At 33.1% G+C, this 24,137-nt stretch overlaps 1 protein-coding gene across 1 annotated transcript; it reads left to right on the plus strand.

The window, feature by feature from the left end:
• Positions 1-4,642: 4,642 nt before the first annotated feature.
• Positions 4,643-6,009, plus strand: LOC147466255 (uncharacterized). The gene is made up of 4 exons (XM_086535727.1): positions 4,643-4,666; positions 4,756-5,019; positions 5,133-5,261; positions 5,389-6,009. The coding sequence occupies exons 1-4, from the start codon at positions 4,643-4,645 to the stop codon at positions 6,007-6,009; spliced, it is 1,038 nt and encodes a 345-aa protein (XP_086391853.1).
• Positions 6,010-24,137: the final 18,128 nt, after the last annotated feature.

Consider the following 24,137-nt stretch of genomic DNA (forward strand, 5'->3'; position numbering starts at 1 on the left):
TAACCCTCATGTCTTTACACCGATTACTCAAATGGATGATAGCCCTCAAATTTTTACACCATCTGTAAACGTAGCAACACAATCAAGCACCTTTCTTAATCAAGAGGATATTGCGGATCCTGATGTCAACGACTCGATGTACATGCAACAGGTATCTGATTCTCATGACGCGACAGTATCAAATCATGTCCCTAATCAAATGAGTAATGCGGAACCCGCTGTCGATGATTCGGTGTACTTGCATGTCTCATGCCTCTGTATCGACTACAAACGGGACAACAATATCACCCTCTCCCCTTAACCAGAGGAGTAATGGGGGTTCCTTAGTCAACGATTCGCTAAGTTTGCAACTGGTACCTGGCCATGCGTCGATTATTTCACAAATCAAAACTCAGCTTCCAAAGATCCTCAAAAAGCGCAAACGACCGGAAGAACAAGATCCTCAAAATGAAACAACAACATCACCAACCCAAGAGTCAGTTAAAGACGAAAACTAAAGATCCAGATTTTCCGCTCCATAGAACATCAAACGGATTCATGATTATTGATAAGGATATTTCAATAGCAAATATTCAATTAAGAAGACAAACCGAATCAGAAGAAATAATAGAGCTAAAAAAATGAATGAAGATCTGAAGACTAAATTGGATTTTGCTCAATGGGTTCAAATAAAGATAAAAACTAATGGAAAATAACTAATGGAAAAAGTGAATATGTACCAAAATTATTCGGTGAAACTAGAAGAGGAAAGGGCATCTTTGCAAAGAACAGTGGATTCGTGTCGAAGTATATTGACATCACTAAATGATCAACTGTGTGCTATATAAGAAATATTCAAATATATATATATATATATATATATATATATATATATATATATATATATATATATATATATATATATATTATATATATATATATATTATATTATATATATATATATACATACATATATATATATATATATATGATTGCTTGTTACAATAATGTTTCAATATTATCAAATTATTATATAGAAGTAAAAAAATAAATATTATATACACATGTTGAGAATGATGTATAACATTAATTATATATATTTATCAAATGATATACTGTTGAGCAAATCAAGTAAAATAAGAATAAGGTTTCTAGGTTAGGTTAGAGTATATCATTTTGTGTCTACTTTTTTTAATGCCTTCATATTGGCATAACATCTATTTTCAGTAAACATTTTATGTCTCTACGACTGTTTTTGCTTACCCAACCCCAAATCACACTGCCCGAGGTCCATAGCATATAAATATGATTTAGGTTACAAGTGAATATTTATTCCATTCAACGTTACATAAAATATCTTATTTTATTTATTAGTGATAAGTCTATACATATGATTTAGTTTCTTGAATGAACAATGGGTTGATCAAGTAAAATATAATGATCGTCTACAACTGTCTGTAATATTTTTATTAAAGTAAAATTGGCTTAACAACTATTTCAATTACCCCTCTACAGATAGGACACTTCGACTGGGTTAATAAGCAATTAGTACAGCAACCCAATATGATCGCAGGGGAGGATCACTACATCCACTTCATCAGTCATGCACACTTTATATAGTCGCCTCTCATCTGTATGATCATGTTTATCTGAAAAAATAAAGAGAAAAAAAAAACAATATTAGTATTGATCATCAAAGCACATTTATATAAAAATATTTAGGTGATTAACTCTGGCATAACTGGAGTTGTTAGTAAAATAAAAGATTAATATGAATATGCAAAGAATATTATTTTTAATATTTCTCATTTGTATGAATTATTATTCTGTAAATTAGATAAAAAAAACAAAACATTATCAGTACAATCATTATTCTCTACAAAAATATATAACCATATATAATTATATATATATATATATATATATATATATATATATATATATGAATATATATATATATATATTATATATATATATATATATATATGAATATATATATATATATATATATATATATATATATATATATATATATATGAATATATATATATATATATATATATATATATATATATATATATATATTCAACTAATGAACAAATGATAAATATATACATATACTATATATATGTATTACCTTCATGTTCCATCTGTGACGAGTTTTTCATCTCGATATTTCCATCTCGTTGAGAATATTCGGGTTGTATTTCAGGTCTTCTTACAATATTATAATTTTGATGAGTAAGAATCCCATCAATATTTAATATATACATTTGACTTTGAAGTAGTAAATTATTTTCATTCATATAGGACGCAATAGCTATAATTGTAATTCCATTATTTACTAGTTCATCTAAGACAATTCCCCCTAAATCATTTAACGTGTCTGTATTTGTAGTAGAGGTTGATATATTTGCAATCATTTTCTTATTCTGTTTTATCAGATATTCCCATATTAAAGTTAAGGATGCCCTTTGTTGTTCATTTAGAAACGGAATTATTCGAGAAGTAATCTCATAAGTGTTAAGCTCGTTTAATGTCTTACGATACTCACTCTCCAAATGATAGTTGTACCTATAATCGGGATAGGGAAGCTTAAAGAAAATTTCGTGACCATATACAGGAATATTGGGATCTGTATCAGAGTTAAATGTTGACTGTTCAAACAAATAAATAGAATCTTCAGTATTGCTAATAGGGTAAGAAGAGTCATACTTCTTTTTCATGATCATTTGCGTAAATCTCATGACAGTGTACACTGTTCGATAATTTATAAGACATTCTGGTCTCAAATTATTAATATCATCATTATCATTCTTACCTATATTCTTGTACGATTCAATTTTTGTCCTTACGGCTGAAACACATTCGGCTTCACTGGAAAACGGTATGCCGGTTTGTAGAATTTGATCACAGAGTGCATCTCTGACGGCAATGACATGAAACCCTTGTATTAATAGGCTTCTAGTGTAATCCAAACCCAAAAGATTATTCCAATCCTGTTTCGTTATTTCCAATCGATTATGTTGATCTTGACTGATGTTAAAGGTACTTTTTAATGGTATGTAAGACTCTTCTACTCTGACCTTATTGATAAATGTTTTTTCCTTTTTCAAATGGACATAATCAGGACACCATTTAGCGTGTAGCTCCCAAGGATCATCGTCCCATTCCCAGTTGCGAAGACCAACGCCACAATGGAAGCATTGAACATGATCACTAATTCCAGTATGATAGAATCCAGCTTCTACTAGTATTTCTGGGCTCTGGTAATTACGAAGTGGCCAATTTGAAAAACTTTGCAATCGTTTATTTGTTGTTATATAGTCATCGTACAATGGACCAGTATATCTATAAGAGTCCATGACTTGATTTCTCATCTTTTGTGCCTCGATCTCCGATCCATTTTCTTGGTTAATGGCTACCAATTTCTGACTTATAATTTTGTTTATAATATCACTCATATGTATGGGTATATTGCCGACTGGTTTACCCTGTGCAAACCTACAATCGGGATTTTTCTCCAAGTGTATATCCCTTATAGTCATAGATGTATCATCAGAAAATCGTATATGTTCCTGACAGTAAAAACAAATACAACAGTCTGTATTTCTTGAATAGAAGAACCCAGCAGCGGATAAATCCTTGGGCTGTACTCTTTTGTTTGGCCAATCGATGAAAGATTCTAATCTTTTTATTTCATATCTTAAATCGGTCGGCAATCCAGTTATTGAATCGAAATTAATTTCAAATTTCTTTGATCTTGGAAGAGGAGGTAGATTTTGTGCAAATGAACAATATGGATTATTAATTTTATGTATTTTTACAATATTATCTGATGTATTGATAGTATCCAGATCAATACATGTATGGCATTCAATACAGGTTATATATGAGTTACATTTTATAAAGCCAGCCTTTGCAAGTATTTTTGGATTGATGGCATTTGAGCAATTGTATCCAAAAGTCTTTCTTCGATTGAATTCACTCTTCATATCAACATTATCCATATTTTGAATAGACATTTTCTTAATACAAGGTATATGTATATAACACAAATGCTCATATAAATAGGTATTCTATATACATGAGGTACATGTATACATATATGTATTTATATATATGTATTTATATATATATATATATATATATATATATATATATATATATATATATATATATATATATATAATCACAAGTAGTATGCTTTTTTTCTTGAAAGAATCACAAGTAGTAGTTTTTTTTTTTTTTTTTTTTTTTTTTTTTTATAAAAGTCAACATTTGACGTAGCCGTATTGATTATTTCATTCTGTACTTATAGATATTTCAATTGGTTGTTTATAATTTGACGAAGTCATATTCATTATTTCATTCTGTATTCGTATATTCTTTTTCTTATAGATATTTCAATTGGTTGTTTATAATTTGACGAAGCCATATTAATTATTTCATTCTGTACTCGTATATTCATTTTCTTATAGATATTTCAATAGGTTGTTTATAATTTGATGAAGCCATATTAATTATTTCATTCTGTACTCGTATATTCATTTTCTTATAGACATTTCAATTGGTTGTTTATAATTTGACGAAGCCATATTAATTATTTTATTTTGTACTCGTATATATTCATTTGATAATATCATCATTATGGTTTAGAAACATGCTTTGCCCATTGCTTTCAATTGTTAGTTTCTTGAAAGAATTACAAGTAGTTTTTTTTTTATAAAAACAATTTCTTATTCATAGTGTTGGTATTTATATATTAAGATATAGTATTGCTGTAATCATATTATTATTATTATACAATATTGGTATTATCAAATTATATTTTTCTTCCAGGTTATTCCTATTGCTACTACCTCTACTGCTATTCCTGAATCTACTTTTGTTTCTATTGCTGATTCAACCAATTCTACGGCTAGTTTTTCCGATCCTACCGCTGTCTCTGCTACCGACTCTACTGCTACTTCTGTCGATCCCACTGCTGTTTCATCTAATGTTGTTGATACTGATACGAATGAAGACAACGAAGATAGGGTTAGTTTTTAATAGGTTTAATATTAATAATCTAAACATGATATTTTTGAAGCTATATATTAATATCATTGTTATTTCTATTGATAAGATTTTAACTCTTTATTATGTTTCAGGATGTCGTATACATTTCAAAGAGACCGTCCAGAAGAGTAACATTGAGCAATAGAGAAAAACAGGTAAAAGGGATTTTAGATGGACCAAAAATAGACCCCAACAAGTTAACTTGTATCATTTGTAACAAGGTAAATACATTTATATATATGAGACATACATGTGTTTGTATGTATATATAAAATAGTAATATATTTTCTTATGTGTATCTTTAATAATTTTTTATAAATGGGCTCATCTTTTCTTTGTGTTTGGCAGCAATATGTAAAACTAAAGAGACACCTGAAAGATGTGCATAAAATGACGGGAAAGGATCTCGAGATAAAATACAGCGAGGCGAAATCTTCGCAACAGGCCGCCGCCGCCGCCGCCTCCTCCTCCTTCATCGGCGGTCCTCGTCCGAACAACTGTAACGTCTGCGGCAGGGGCGTGCGGCACATGAAGTGCCACCTGCAGAACGCGCACGGACTAGAGCCGGGCAGCGACGAGTACCGAACGGCGCTCGGCACCAATCCCGAGCGTTCCCGTCCCCTGTCTGCGGCCCGGAGGCAGGCGAACCGGGCGAGGAGAGAGGGCCTGGCCAAAATTCCGCTGTCGGTGCAGGAGTGGATCGGCCACGAATCGCGGGGAGGACTGACCGTGGACGGACGAGGCATGCTGCGCAACATGCGACTGGTCATCGAGATCCTGGAGCGGCATTCGCTGACCGTCATGGACCTGATCGAACACCGGACGGTCAAGCGTTCTTACGAGGTTCTGTACGCCGCGCTCGAACGGAAGCGGCGCTACAAGTATATGAGCATCAACGTCATTCTGGGACATGATACACCAAATGAAATTCCTTTAACTTTCGGCAGTACTGGACCACAGGTCCTATGACCCAGTGAAAGGAGGCATACCTACGAAAGGGTATGAGCGTTAGAGTCGTCAAGTGAGAAAAATTTTGAAACATTTTAAGCGTCCTTTTTAACGCCGTCTTACCACGGGGATTTGTGGTCATTGTCAACTCTTTTAAACTTGAACAATTAGGCAATTTATCGTTTAACACACGCGTCAAGTCACTGACCACATTAAACACTTCTTCGTCCCATTCATTGCATATGCGAGTCACCTTGCATAATGGGATAATGTTCAGAATAATAGAATAATATAACTTGCGATTCATTCCATAGAATCTTTTTCTAACAAATCCTCTGATGACCAGTTTTATGTATTCGTCAATCAAGGTTGAGGGAATGTCGATAATGTAGTCTCGCACACTACTAACATCCGAGTTGATGGTAGCATTAAAATTAACACTATTTCTTTCTCCTGGTTTATGATATATCTTTTTCTTATAGATTATATATACAGTCAACAAGGTAAGATTTACCACTTTATCAAGTGCAGTAGATCTCAGTGTCTTTGGTTCATATGATTTTTTCTCCCTCATAGAATGATACCAGCAAAAAAACGAGTGAGCTTCTGAGTCTAACCCAGAACGAGTGAACTTCTGAGTCTGACCCAATACTGAGTCGGCTTCGGAGTTTGAATTTTCTTTTATATATCTATCTCGTCTGTATAGAAAAGTGTTTATTAACAATATGATACATACCAATAACAATATATATATAATAATTTACACATCAAAAACAATAAATATATATTATTATATTTGATCTCAAGATATTAATTTAATCTATAACCAATCTTCATTTCAAATGAACAAAGATCATATAGGCTCAATTTTTTTACACTTATTTATACATACTCGTCATGATAAATGACTTATCATTAATAAATACAGATCTGACATTATATGGGAAATTTGGATATATATTATAACTTGTATTAAAAGGCTCTAGATTCATTTTATTATTTAATAGAATATCATCTAATTTTAATTCGTATTGTGATTTTTTCTCCAACTACAATCTTGTGTATATTTTTATATTAGATTTGTATATTTTTTACATCCTCCTTAGAATCCATATTCGATATGTAATCATGTATCATCTCCAAACATTAACTATTATATTCATTTACAGTCACAAAAATAGACTAATTGAAGATGTTCAGGATATCTGTCACCAAAATTAATCACATTTAACACACACTTTGACTAACAATGGACAGCGAGTGGCCAGTTCATGAACGACAATGGGATCCATATGTGGAATTATTTGGAGAGAAATGAGACATTTAAGAGACCCCAAAATATCTATCAGAAAAGGGATTGTCAATTGATCATCTTCATGTAATAACGGTTCATTATAATGGACATGAAGAGTGCTTAGCTTGTATGCTCCTGTCAAGAGGTAACGTGTGAGTTTTTTTCCCATGTCCCATGCTTGAAAATCGTGACCATAAGGCGTCAATGTCAGTGCCCTTAAGCACGGGAAGGCCGAAGATTGCCAGGGGGGTAAGTCGAGACGTCCATCTGCCTTGATCGCAGAAGACGAGATGCCGAGCACTTCGAGACTGGGACAAGCATGAGATAGTATAGAAATGAACGAATAATACATTTCTTGGACTTCTCTCAATTCGATGACCGTTAGAGCGGTGAGATTGTTCTGGCGAAGGGCGCGATACAAGTGGAGGACGATGTCACAGCATGTGGTCATCTTTAGTACTTTCAGATTCGGTAGAGTCTTTAAAACATTGTTTATACAGGGAGGAGGATCTGCCAGCGCGAGACTTTGGATGGCAGGGCAAGTCTCAATCAGCCGAAAAAGTTTGTCGGTGTCCACAACTTCTTTGTGTTCATCTATAGATTTATAATATTTATCACCCCAATTTGACCAGAGATCGAGGCGGTTGAGACCGAGTGTCTCTGAATACTCTAGGATGGCCGATATCGCTTGCTTGTGAAATATGTACCTGAGGTTCTTTAAGGCCGACAAGAGTATTTGTAACTTGTCAACAACCCCTATCGGAACGGCTGTGCTGTAGTCGAACAGCCAAAGTGAATCGAGATCGTGACACTGCACGAAATCTTCGATTTCCCACCCCGAATTTTCAAGAGCTATTCCATGGTACATCAAGTGAAATTTTTTCAACTGTCGACAGTACTGAACGCGGCTACGAAAGGGTATGAACGTTAGTGTCGTCAAGTGAGAAAAATTCTGAAACATATTGAGAGTATTTTTTAACGCCATCTTACCTTGGGACTTTTCAGTTATTGATAATTATTTCAAACTCGAGTAATTAGGTAAATTATCGTATAATACAGAAAGGAAGTCATTGAACATTTCACAATACCACATAAAAATATTGGATCTACGCTCATACAACCTATCATACATCATATGTAAGACTTTAATCTCTGTAAAATCAAATATTTCATCGCGCCATTCATTATGAATGCGGGTCAGTCTACATAATGGAATGATATTCAGAATAATGGAATAATATATTCTGCGTCTTATATCAAAGTAATTCGTATTAACAGATCACATGATGACCAACTTCACATATTCATCCAATATATCTGAAGGAATATTGATAATATAATCTCGTACATCATAAATGTTCGATTTAATCTTGACGTCCAGATCAATAACGTTTCTTCTTCTCCATTTCTTCTCACGTCCTCGCTCATGAAATGTCGTTTTAGTATAAATTTTATAAGCACCCAGCACGGTAAGATTCACCAAGTTGTCAAGTGCAATAGATCTTAGTGTCTTTGGCTTATAGTATTTTTTCTCCATTATCAAAGTATGGTCAAAGTATGGTACCTGTAAGAAAAAATTCAAGAATAATAAGAGAGAAAGAGAGCTTCCGAATCTAAGCAGAAACTGAGCCCGACTTTGGAGCTGTTGTCTTATATATTACTGTTTATGATTATTATAATCCTCGAAATCAAACATTTGAGTCTAACATTTCAGGCATAGAGTGTTGGTAATATATCTAAGAATGATGAAGAAATTTTGAGTGAGTAGATTATATGTTAAAGGCCTGGGGGGGGGGGGGTCGTTGTATTGATTAATTCATTGTCAGGCATACAGTATAATATGTGTCGAACAAATAATATTGCTATTCAATATAATTATTTACCAATTTAAAAAATGTAATAATGATGATTATCTTATTCTCAGGGAAAATAATAAGATATTTAATCGCAAAACATTTATTAAAAATATAACACATCAAGCAAAATGATTTATTAAAGCGATATTACATATCAGATAATATAACAATTTACATAAATTTAGTCGCATTCATTTTTAACATAACAATTTACATAATATGACTTATTAACAATATAACACATATCAATCAAAATGATAACTTATTAACAATATAATATATATCAGGTAATATAACAATTTATATAAATCTACAGTCACAATGATATAATATTTCAATATGTAGATTACTAGATATATAATTAGGTATATGATAACCCATTAATATACTCATGTACAACTTATTCAACAATGGACAGAGATTGATCAGATTAAGAATGACATCGGGATTCAAACTTGATCTGGTAATATTTGAAGGGAAGTAAGATATTCAGAGATCCTAAAATATCTATCATGAATATTTGATCATCATTACCAATTGATTCCGTTTTATTATGATGAATAGGAAGATTTCTTATCAATCGTGCTCCTATTTGTTGATCATTACAAATTGGTTCCGTATTATTATAATGGATATGAAGACTGTCTAGCTTTTCTGCTCCTGTCAATAAATAACGTATGAATCTTTTTCCCACGTCCCATACTTGATCATAATGCATATAAGGTGCCAGTGTCAATGTCTTTAAGTAGGGGAAGGCCGAAGATCGCCTGGGGGGCAATTCGAGACGTCCATCTGCCTTGACCGCAGGGGTTGAGATGGTGAGAACCTCGAGATTGGGACAAGTGCGGGCCAGTGTGGAAATGAACAAATAATTTATTTCTTTGACTCTTTCCAATCGGATTTCCGTTAGAGCCATGAAGTTGTTTTGGCGAAGGAATATCATAATTGCTTAATAAATACATTGAGGATACGATCTACACATTCATCAGTCATCATTGGAGGAAGGTTAGTGATGGTATATTCGTGCATAGAACTATAAATGTTTGAATCAATACTTTCCCGCCTTTTGGTTCTTTGGTGGAAGGTCAATGCATTCGTCATAATAAAATACACCGCTTTGTTAAGTGCCATTGATTCTAATGAATTTGGTTGATAGTAAGCCGTTCACAATGATATGGAATGATCCAATGTATTTGGTTGATAGTAAGCCATTCTCAATGGTATAGGATGATAAGTAAAAAAGATACTGAGCTCGTATGTGGAGCTTTGGAAATGAAGAGGGGAAGGTCCTCACACTATTTATATCGACATTTTAGGTTACCCACGCACGCATATTTTTTATTTATATCTTTATTTTATACATGGTAACCGAAAGGTATATCACAATAACAGTCACAAGCATATAATATATTAATATGTTCAGGTGGTTCAGCTTTAGTACAACTCATAAAATCATCTATATACAACTTATTCAACAATGGACAGAGAGTGACTAGTTTACGAATGACATCGAGAGGTCTTGGTTGAAGGATCATGTTATATTGCACTGGTAATATTTGAAGGGAAGTGAGACGTTTCAGAGATCCCAAAATATCTATCATGAATGTTTGTTTATCATTACCAATTAATTCCGTTTTATCATAATGTATATGAAGACTGTCTAGCTCTTGTGCTCCTGTCAAAAGGTAACGTATGAGTCTTTTTCCCACGTCCCATACTTCATCATAATGCGAATAAGGAACCAATGACAATGTCTTTAAGTACGGGAAGGCCGAAGATCGCCTGGGGGACAAGTCGAGACGTCCATCTGCCTTGACCGCAGTGGTCGAGATGGCGACAACCTCGAGATTGGGACAAGCGCGGGCCAGTGTGGAAATGAACGAATCATTTATTTCTTTGACTCCTTGCAATCGGATTTCCGTTAGAGCCGTGAAATTGTTCAGACGAAAGGCATCATACAAGCAAGGGGCAATGTTACGACATATAGACATTTTTAATATTTTCAAATTCGGTAGAGTCCTTAAAATCTCGTTTATACCGCATGGAGGTGCGAGATGGTTGATGGCCGGGCAAATCTTCATCAACTTTGAAAGTGTTTTGATACTCGCCCCTTCATAGTAGTCGGTTAAATAATTATGATACTTTCTATCGAATCTAAACCAGAGATCAAGGCGTTCGAGTCCGAGCGTTCCAGAGTGCCTTAGGATGGCTGATGTCGCTTGCTTTTGAAATATATACTTGAGGTTCATTAAGGTCGACAAGAGTATTTGTAACTTGTCAACAACCCCTGTGGGAGCGATTTCGTTGTAGTCGAACAACCAGAGTGAATCGAGATCGGGACACTGGGCGAGATCTTCGATTCCCCACCCCGATTTTTCAAGGGCCGCTCCATCGTACACCAAGTTGAATCGTTTCAACTGTCGACAGTACTGAACAACGGGCCCTATGACCCAGTGGAAGGAGATGTCTCTTTCTGAGGGTATAAACGTCAGAGACGTCAGGTGAGAAAAACTCTTAAACATATCGAGAGCCTGATTTAACGCCGTCTCATCACAAGGACCTTCGGACATTGTCAGCTCTTTTAAATTTGAGTATTTTGGCAATTTATCATACAATGTATCTGTCAATATAGATAATTTATTTCTTTCATAGTCAGTGTTACTATAAATTTTATAACAAATGCGGGTCACTCTGTCTAATGGAATCATATCCAGAATAATGGAATAAAATGTTTCACCGAAAAAAAAATATTGCTCAAGGTTAGTGATGGTATATTCGTGCATACAACTATAAATGTTTGAATCAATACTTTCCCGCTTTTTGGTTCTATGGTAGACGGTCAATGTATTCGTCATAATAAAACACACCGTTCTGTCAAGTGCCATTGATTCCAATGACTTTGGTTGATAGTAAGCCATCCTCAGTAGTAAAGGATGATAAGTAAAAAAAAACACTGAGCTCGTATGTGGAGCTTTTCCAAATGGAGAGGGAAGGGTCCTCACAATATCTATAATGATGTTTTAGGTCACCCACGCATATTTTTTTATTTATATCATTATCTTATATATGGTAACCGATATATATATATATATATATATATATATATAAATATATATAAATATATATGTAATATATATATATATATATATATATATATATTATATGTATATATATATATATATATATATATATATATATATATATATTACACATAATATATTTCTCATGTACATAAAGGCGTTTTATTTTTGGCTAGATCAATCCTGTATTTGCTTTTACTGTTTATGTTGACTATATTCCTTGAAGTCAAACATTTGAGTCTAACATTTCATTAGAGTGTTGCTAATACATCTAAGAATGATGAAGAAATTTTGAGTGAGTAAATTATATGTTAAAAGCCTTGGGAGGGTCGTCTTATTGTTTAATCCATTGTCAAGCTTACAGCATAATATTGTTGAACAAATAATATTGCTATTCAATATAATTCTTTATCAATATAATTCTTTACCCATTAAAATATATATAATAATGATGATGATTTTTTATTCTCAGGGAAAATAATACGATATATAGATATATATTTGCAAAATATTTATTAAAATTATAACACTTATCAAGCAAAATGGTTTAATGATTTATTAATGAGATATTACATCTTGATTTATGATTACAATCACAATAATATGATACTTCAATACGTTCAAGTGGTTCAGCTTTAGTACAACTCATAAAATCATCTATACACAAATCATTCAACAGCGGACAGAGAGGGGCCAGTTTACGAATGACATCGAGAGGTTTTGGTTGAATGTACATTTTATCTTGTACTGATAATATTTGAAGGGAAGTGAGACGTTTCAGAGATCCCAAAATATCTATCATGAATGCTTGTTTATCATAACTAATTAATTCCGTTTTATCATAATGTATATGAAGACTGTAAGCTCTTGTGCTCCTGTCAAAAGGTAACGTATGAGTCTTTCTCCCACATCCCATGCTTCATCTTTATGAAGAGAAGGTGCCAGTGTCAATGTCTTTAAGTAGGGGAAGGCCGAAGATCGCCCGGGGGGTAAGTCGAGACGTCCATCTGCCTTGACCGCAGTGGTCGAGATGACGAGAACCTCGAGATTGGGACAAGCGCGGGCCAGTGTGGAAATGAACGAATCATTTATTTCTTTGACTCTTTCCAATCGGATTTCCGTTAGAGCCGTGAAATTGTTCAGACGAAAGGAATCATACAAGCAGGGGGCGATGTCACGGCATAGAGACATATTTAATACTTTCAGATTCGGTATAGTCCTTAAAATCTCGTTTATACCGCATGGAGGTGCTGACAGCGCGAGATGGTTGATGGCCGGGCAAATCTTCATCAGCTTTGAAAGTTTTTTTATACTCGCCCTTTCATGGTAGTCAATTAAACCATTATGATATATTTTATTGAATTTAAACCAGAGATCGAGGCGTTCGAGTCCGAGCTTTCCAGAGTGTTCTAGGATGGCCAATATCGCTTGCTTGTGGAATAAATACTTGAGATTTTTTAAGGCTAACAAGAGTTTTTGTAACTGGTCGACAACCCCTGTGGGAGTGAGAGCGGGAGCGTTGTAGCCGAACGACCAAAGTGCAAAACAAAAATAACAATAATAATACGAGACAAACCTGTGGGAGTGAGAGCGGAGAGCGTTGTACGCCGAAGCACCCCAACGTGCAACCGAGATCGGGTATATGTATACTTGTCAACAACCCTGGCGATCGTTGTAGTCAAACAACCAAAGTAAAACGAGCTCGGGACACTGCACAAGATCTTCAATTCCCCATCCCGATTTTTCAAGGGCCGCTCCATCGTACACCAAGTTGAATCGTTTCAACTGTCGACAGTACTGAACAACGGGCCCTATGACCCAGTGGAAGGAGATGTCTTCTTCTGAGGGTATAAACGTCAGAGACGTCAGGTGAGAAAAACTCTTAAACATATCGAGAGCCTGATTTAACGCCGTCTCATCACAAGGACCTTCGGACATTGTCAGCTCTTTTAAATTTGAGCATTTTGGCAATTTATTATACAATGTATCTGTCAATCTAGATAATTTATTTCTTTTATAGTAAGTTTTACTATAAATTTTATAACAAATGCGGGTCACTCTGTCTAATGGAATCATATCCAGAATAATGGAATAAAATTTTTCATCGAAAATAAAATATTGCTCAATACATTTATTGATGATCCGATCTACACATTCATCAATCATCATTGGAGGAAGGTTAGTGATGATATATTCGTGCATACAACTATAAATGTTTGAATCAATACTTTCCCGCTTTTTGGTTCTATGGTAGACGGTCAATGCATTCGTCATAATAAAACACACCGTTCTGTCAAGTGCCATTGATTCCAATGACTTTGGTTGATAGTAAGCCATCCTCAGTGGTAAAGAATGATAAGTAAAAAAAAAACTGAGCTCGTATGTGGAGCTTTTCCAAATGGAGAGGGGAGGGTCCTCACATTATCTATACTGATGTTTTAGGTCGCCCACGCATATTTTTTTTATTTATATCTTTATCTTATATATGGACACCGAACTAAATATGGTATATATATAAATATATATAATCTCTAATATAAATATACATGTAATATATATAACAAAATATATATATTATATATGTATATATTATATATATATATATATATATTGATATATTATATACACATAATTTATTTTCTGCATATACATAACTGGGTTTTTAATTTTTGGCTAGATCAATCCTGTATTTGCTTTTACTGTTTCTGTTGTATTTCCTTGAAGTCAAACATTTGAGTCTAACATTTCATTAGAGTGTTGCTAATAATCTAAGGAATGATGAAGACCTTTGAGTGAGTAAATTATATGTTAAAAGCCTTGGAGGGTCGTTTTAGTGTTTAATACATTGTCCAGCTTACAGCATAATATTGTGATCAAATAATATTGCTATTCAATATAATTCTTTATCACTATGAATTTCTTTACCCATTCAATATATATACATAATGATATGATTTTTTATTCTCAGAGGGAAAAATATAGATATTTAGATATATATTTGCAAAATCTTTATTAAAATGTTAAACACTTATCAAGCAAATTGTTTAATGATTTTTTATGAGATATTATATCTGATTTATGATTACATTCACTATAATATGATACTTCAATACGTTCAAGTGGTTCAGCTTTAGTACAACTATAACTAAACTATACCAAATCATTTCCAACAGCGGACAGAGAGGGGCAGTTTACGAATGCCATCGAGGGTTTTGTGTTTATGACATTTTATCTTGTATGCTATATTTGACGGGAAGTGAGACGTTTCAGAGATCCCAAAATATCTATCATGGAATGTTGTTTATCTAACCTAATTAATTCCGTTTTATCTAATGTTAATGAAGACTGTAGCTCTTGTGTCCTGTCAAAGGTAACGTATGCGTCTTTCTCACCTCCCATGCTTCCTCTTTATGAAGAGACGGTTGCCAGGTGTCAATGGTCTTTACGTAGGGGAAGGCCGAAGATCGCAGGGGGGTAAGTCGAGACGTCTTCTGCCTTGACCGCCAGTGGGTCGAGGATGACGAGAACCTCGAGCTTGGGACAAGTGCGGGCGAGTGTGGAAGTGAACGAAATCATATAGTTCTTGACTCTTTTTCACAATCGGTTTTCGTTAGAGCCGTAGAAAATAGTTCAGACGAAAGGAATCATACAAGAGGGGGCGATGTTCACGGCATAGGAATATTTACTCTTCAGATTCGGTATAGTCCTTAAAATCTCGTTTATACCGCATGGAGGTGCTGACAGCGCGAGATGGTTGATGGCCGGGCAAATCTTCATCAGCTTTGAAAGTTTTTTTATACTCGCCCTTTCATGGTAGTCAATTAAACCATTATGATATATTTTATTGAATTTAAACCAGAGATCGAGGCGTTCGAGTCCGAGCTTTCCAGAGTGCCTTAGGATGGCCGATGTCGCTTGCTTGTGAAATATGTACTTGAGGTTCTTTAAGGCCGACAGAGTATTTGTAACTTGTCAACAACCCCTGTGGGAGTGAGAGCGGGAGCGTTGTAGCCGAACGACCAAAGTGAACCGAGATCGCGTATTTGTAACTTGTCAACAAACCCTGTGCGATCGTTGTAGTCGAACAACCAAAGTGAATCGAGATCGGGACACTGGGCGAGATCTTCGATTCCCCACCCCGATTTTTCAAGGGCCGCTCCATCGTACACCAAGTTGAATCGTTTCAACTGTCGACAGTACTGAACAACGGGCCCTATGACCCAGTGGAAGGAGATGTCTTCTTCTGAGGGTATAAACGTCAGAGAGTCAGGTGAGAAAAACTCTGAAATAACGGAGGAGCTGATTTAACGCCGTCTCATCACAAGGACCTTCGGACATTGTCAGTCTTTTAAATTTGAGCATTTTGGCCATTTATTATACAATGTATCTCGTCAAATCTAGATAATTTATTTCTTTTATAGAAGTTTTACTATAAATATTATACATAATGGCGGGTCACTCGTCTAATGGAATATATCCAGAATAATGGAATCAAATATTTTCATCGCGAAAATAAAATATTGCTTCAATCATTTATTGATGTTACCGTCTACTCATTCATCAATCACATTGGGGCAGGAAGTGTTAGTGTCTGATATATTGTGGCTACAAACTATAAAAGTTTGAATCAATACTTTCCCGCTTATTGTTCTATGGTAGAGGTCAATGCATTCGTCATAATAAAACCACGTTCTGTCAAGTGCATGATTCCAATGACTTTGGTTGATAGTAAGCCAACTCAGTGGTAAGAATGATAAGAAAAAAAAAAAAAAAAACACTGAGCTCGTATTCGTGGAGCTTTGCCAATGAGAGGGGGAGGGTCCTCACATTATCTATACTGATGTTTTAGGTCGCCCACGCATATTTTTTTTATTTATATCTTTATTTATATATGGGTAAGTATATATATATATACATTGTTATGGAATGGCGTAGATGAATCATGTTAGTTCACTCTCCCTCCATCTTTTCCAACTACCTACAATCACACCCAACTGCTCCCCGTCTTTAATATTGAATTCCTTCGTCATCCAATCTAACATCTTTGATCTTTGTCTACCTCTTGCTCTTTTTCCTGCCATTTCAGCTTTCATGATATTTTTTTCTATCCCTCCTTCTTTTCTAAGTTCACGTCCAATGAAATTTAATTGCCTTAATTTGATCGTGTGCAGTAGCTCTTTTTTTATTTCTGTTGAGTCCAAAGTGTATTCATCCGATATCCTTGTTATGTTTATCATGTTTCTCCAAAACCACACTTCTACCGCTTCGAGCCTCTTTTCCATATTTTTAGTTATCGTCCACGACTCGCATCCATATAATAATATTGGACGTATATAATAATTAAACAAATATTTTCTATTTTCTATTTTTATATTATGTGCACACAATATATTTTTCATGTCCATAAAGGCTTTTTTGGCTAGATCGATTCTGTATTTGATATCCGTATCCGATCTACCATCCGATGTTATCCAACTACCTAAATACTTGAAACTGTTTACCTGTTCAATTTGTATCCCGTTCACCATCACGCAACATTCTGGAATAAGTGCTTTCTTGCTGGTTACCATCACACAACTTTTCTGGCTTTTTATCTCTGATCCCACTCGTTCACTTTCCCTCGTTATAATATCCAATATGCTCTGAAGCTTTTCTTCACTGTCTGCAATCAAAACAATATTATCTGCATATCTAAAGTTATTATAATTTGTCCCCTCTAAGTCGACTCCCTCGCATGCCTTTATTTTACCGAGAGCTTCTTCGCTATACAAGTTGAATAAATCTGGTGATAAAACACATTCTTTCTTCATATCTATCCAATCGTTAATCTTCCTATGAAAATTGATGGCCTTTTTTTCATCATCGTACAGATTATTTATTAATCTAAGATCATTCCTATCGATCTTTAATTTCTCCTGCAACTCTCTCAATTTATCATATTTCACACAAGTGAACGGCTTTACATAGTTGATGCAACATATATACATGTCTTTTTGTTTTTCAATGCATTTTTCCATCAGCATTCTCATACAGAAAATTGCATTTGTTGTTTCCTTTTCAAATCTATATCCAAACTGTTCAACTGTTTTCCTTTTTCTGATGGTCGTCCTATTCCGAATCAACATTACTTTTAAAACTATTTTTGATACATAAATCATAAGAATAATAACTTTCTCGTACACAGTTTCAGATCTTTTAGGTAGGACCATGAAGATAGACTCGAGTAGTTTCTCAAAAGTGATTTTTGAATCATATACATGATTAACAATTTCAACAAGCTCACAATCTGGCAAAGTTTTGAATTCAAAGGGGATATTGTTATATTCTATTTCATTCTCCATCTGTAGTATTTTTATTGCATGTTTAATCTCTTTACTTGTTATCGGTCCCGCAATCATTTTCCTATTCCATATTGATCTTTTATTTGTATTCACCTCTGAATAGAGACTTGTAATATATTCTGCCCACCTTTTTTGAACTCGGTCTAGATTTATCAGTATACTATCATTGTCATCTTTTATCATCTCACACTGTTGTTCCAGACACTTTTTTCCTCTTGTTCTATACATCTTTTAAATTCTATCATGTATACCGACTGAATGAATATATCTTGATATTTAAGAAATCTATATTTATATTTTACTTGTCGTATAATTTAGTCAGGTACTCTACAATGGTCCATTACTTGAAAAATAGATATATAGATATAGGTGAATTAATAAATAATATCACATATCCAGTACCTATAGAACGGGGAAACAAAAAAAATATATATATAAATAAATATTGGATACATATCTATTACGACCAATTACTTGTATATGATAATAATGTTTATATTAAATAAATAATCAGCATGTTAACATGAAAAATTATATTACTAATGAATACATATATATATATACACTTCCCTCTTGTAATAATCAATACAGTTTTTCCTTTATAAAAATGATACTGTTACACTGGAAAAAGTATATTAATATTGTCTCACACGACAGTTAAATGATTTCATAAAGGAATAAATATTTGCAGAGAGAAGATTATCCAGTTGTTATAAGACCATTTTTCTCCTTTTAAGCCCAGTGATGATGTACATATATTTGACTATGGTATGCTTTTATTTAAATATCTCCATCTAATGATTTTCCTTATTGTCTTTATATTGTCTGAATCAAAATTGGGTTAGATGTAGAATATTGTACTTGTTTTGACATTGGGATTAAATTACCCCTAGATATATATTTCAGTATTGGGGATTAAACCATCCACATAGTTATTACATTAAAATTAAAATTTACATTTTATATACTTTTCTATATACTTATCTTAAGAGTCGTTTACTCGTAAACAATTATTTTTCTTATTAAATATATATAGTTTTAGTTGTTATAATATCATCTATTTCTAATTCTTCTTATTCTTTATTTGGTTTTGGTTATTATATAATTCAGCAATCTGAAAGAAAAAGAATAACAAATAATAATAATAATAATAATAATAATAATAATAATAATAATCTACACGTATGATATATTAATCTTTTTTATACTTTACAATTAAGCTTACCTGTACCGCACTCGTGATTTCTTTAGGTTTTTTATCAGTACGAGTTCTTAAAAATCTTGGAAATCTCAAAGAAATCCCCTTTTCTGGATCAATCTATGAAAAAACAAAATTAAATGTCAACATTCCAATTTGTTATTTCTAAAGTATAGTAACAATTTTAATTGATAATTTTAATATTCGTTAAAACCATACCAGTCCTACTGCAGCTTTGTATACAGGTGAAAGGGAAAGATCTGCACACTTAATTTCCCAAACTTGTACAGGCTCGAACCAGTGATCAGGACCACCAGTATTTTCACAACTAGAGCATATGAAAAATATTGACATGTCATTTATTTTTTATTAAATGAAATGTATAATCGTTCAATTCTCACTGTAGTAAAATGACCCATGATATTAATTATACAGTCTAATTAATAACTTAATAACTAACCAATAGTCGAATGTAGGATTTTCTGTAATATATTGCTTGAAAAAGGTATAATGTTCTTGTAAGTCTTTTTCTGTAAAACCGGTACCAATCTGAAATGTTGAATTGATGATACAAACAATTTTTTTTTCTAATCATCTATTAATTAATATTGAGATTATATTAAAAGAATGCAAATAATCTACCTTGCACAAAGACTGGAATTCTTCTTTAGCTTGATCATAGCAAGCTACAAGAAATTTTCCATATTGCCCAGTGCGCTTTCCTTGTCCTAGATAACCTCCAATGACAGCAACATCAATTGTATCTCCCATCTGGAATTGTTATAATTAATGTATATATATAAGAAATTACACAAGTGCTTATAAAAGAAAGCCAGGAGACATACCCCATTAATATAGTCCTTCTTCAACTTTAACCATTTGTGTGATCGTTTTCCTATGTCGTAAGTGGCATTCATATCCAGAGATTTTATTATGAGACCCTCACAATTTCCTAAAAAATGATATTAATAAGAGTGACGATATTTTAGTACACATACTTTAATAGAACAATATTTCATGATATCATACTTTCCGATGCCAATGAAGTAAAGAAAATTCACCTCTAATGGATTCTTCCATAAATTCTTCAATATCTTCGGTACTACTAGAGTCAATTTTCTTTGCAAAGACAAAACTCCCTTCTGTTTCTTTAAAATTATTTCGTAGTAGATTACGACGTACTTCGAATGACTTCTTCACTAGGGGTTCACCGTTAAGGTAGAGCAAGTCAAAAGGAAATAAACATACTTGTACTTTGAGATTCTTTTCGGTAACATCCTAAAATATGAAATAAAAAAAATTAAGGTTATGTTTGAGTTGAATATTTTTCTTGTGTATAAAATTTTATAGGGTATCTATCTATATACATATATAACATATGTATATATAATTATACGAGCTCGGTATATTTTACCTTTCTCTTTCTGGTACTTAGAATTTGGAAGGGTAATATTTGCTGTTTTTCTTTATCCCAAGCTACAACCTCCGCGTCAATGATACATGATTTAATATCTTTTCCCAAAACATTCTTCAAAATGGATATAATATCGGGGTACTTGGCTGTATTATCTTCTTGATTCCTACTGTATATATTAATTGTGCCATTGTCTTTTAAATGGATCTGTAATATATATAATATAGTTTATATTTTTTGATGAAAATTTGATTTTATAAAAGTTAAATATATAAAACGCTAAATTATTATAAATAAAATAAAATATGTACACACTTGTGTTCTCTCCCCATCATACTTGAATTCACAGGTAAACTTGACATTCTCAAAACGCTTCAAGACTTCAGAAACCCCAGTGGTCGGATGAGCCAACATCAATTTTAATGGAATGCCAGGGGTCAAGGAGCAATATCTAGGAAGCTCTTCTACCCCCTTAGTTAAAAGGATCGGTATAATCGTATCATATGAAGGGAATTCACTGAAATTATAGTTTAATACGTATTTAAAAGTATCCTTTAAACAAAAAAAACATACTGCAATATCATATACACTAGCATATTTGTCTTTTTTTTTGTACATAACTAAACATTCATCATCATAATTCTTACTCACCAATAGGTTGTGCTTAGTATTGTACTGTACTTTTCAAATTGACTCTTTAACTTTTTTGAACCTATTGTCTTGCCTGCATTAATAATATCTGGTGGGTATTTTTGCCCTGGAGGAGTAAGGAAGATGGCCTGGGCTAAGGCCTGAAATAATAAAGATATACATATTTGTTAAAAAAAAGTTAATATTCAAGATTTCATAATGAAAAATAATTTTTTTATCATTAATATTATCAATTTTGATTATACTGTAAAAACGCAGTACCTGCTGTACTGATTTCTCGGCCAAACCAATGCGAAGTTTTCCGCCGAGAGATCGGATGAGATAACGTGATTCGGAAGGTTGACAGGCAATATATATATCTTTTACCCTATCAATCTTTTTACTGTGAGCCTATGAGAGAATGTATATATAAAAGCTTGCTTTAGTATCAATACTAAAAGCATTCATACATATAGAAACAATTGGTATCATCTTTAGTTTAGAATATATAATCTATACAACCTACACCACTGCCAGATAGAGAAGCAATTTCTTTCAAATGGTCAAAAATATCCTTCACTGTTAAAGTTGGCAGTAACATGTTTCTGTCAGTTGAACGGTATTGTTCAGCAACAATACCAAGATCACCTTTCTGTTTTGTATCATGTTTAATCTTATCGATACTGTGTCCTGATGCTTGGGCTATTGCACGCATGAGAATGGTTTCTCCTATGCCCAGCTCAATACCTAAGCAGAAAAATTATATCTGTTAAACATGCATTTCCTATTACGTGGTAAATAAAAATGTTATTTTTCACATGAATAATTTTTTCAATTATTTTAATGAGCTTCGACAAACCTTTAAATGCAGGTGCTACTTTATTGAGACATAGGTAGACACACTGCAATAAATCATCGGGATACAAAACAATAACAGATCTGAAGAAGTTTGCCAATATCTCAATGATCTTCAAACGACCATTTGTGTTTTCAATTAATCCCATAATTTTGACTAGAGCGATATAAGGTGTTCTGAAATTATAAATTTATAATCATATTTCTTAAACATAACCAGTAATAGTGTGCTTATATACGGTAATATTTGATAATAATGTAAAGAAGAATAAAAAAAATTCTTACTCTTCACTGTGCTTCCAAAAAGCATCATTAATAGGATGATAATTGTCTTTAGATGGATCATAATCTTCCTCGGGTTTCAGCTTGGGGTATTTTTGGGCAGGTGGTTCATTTTTATCTGATTGTGTCTCAATCTCTTGGCCATTTTTAATACATTCATCTTTTCGTTTCATGTTTCTCTGATATGAATAAGAATAATAATAACACTCAACAATAGTAAAGAGTAATCATAATAATCTTTAATTTATATATATATATATATATATATATATATATATATACACTATGAATACAAATGTGCACCATCTACTATGTGCTCATGTATAGTATACACTTTATATGATACTCACGTTTATTTTAAGCGATGAATTTAGGCTACGAATACGCTCTATATTATACTCATTTTATTTATTATATGCTCATGTGTAGTATACAATTTATAATAAAAGAATATATATATTACTGACATTTATAAAAGAATATATATTCAATGTTTATGTCTTACATCTTCCCGACATTCATTACATCTAACGATATATGGTGATATGTTATATTTTTGACACGCGTGACACTGAATCATTAAATTTTTACAATCATAAATACTTGTCAATGTTTTAGGTATATCGTAGAAAGAACCATATGATGTTATTGAAGGTTCCTTCATTGTCCATTCCGTCTTTTGAGCTTTACTTTTCTTGGGTAATGTGTTGTAGTGATGACATAAGTGGTTTGGTACACGGTAAACACTAGACATATTTTTGGGTACATCGTAAATTATGTTAGGTAATATTTGTCTCGGAACTTTATATCGTTCCATATCTTCTATTTCATGATTATTTTGTAAATCCTTTTTATCAGATACCTGTACATTGACTGATGGCAGCACATATTCATCTTTATTTATTTTCCTATCCATATTGAGGTAAACATGTTCTTCAATGTCATTATATATGGGTTCCTGGATTGTATTTTCATTTGGATCAGTAGAAATATTATCACCCTCAATAACTCTGTCATTCTTAATGGGGGTATTTTTAGTATTCATTATATTATTGAATTTAAAATACCAGTCCAGTGATTTACTACCTTGTGTAATATTAGGAAGTAAGTCCCTTACATCTATACTGTCATATACAAGACCCAGACATTTCCGAAAATTTTCATTGTCAATGTCAATGACTTCAAAGAGCCGGTTGAGG

Source organism: Penaeus japonicus, unplaced genomic scaffold, assembly GCF_977035675.1.
Source record: "Penaeus japonicus unplaced genomic scaffold, GWHDUDI00000001_assembly GWHDUDI00002371, whole genome shotgun sequence".
Classification (NCBI taxonomy): Eukaryota; Metazoa; Arthropoda; class Malacostraca; order Decapoda; family Penaeidae; genus Penaeus; species Penaeus japonicus.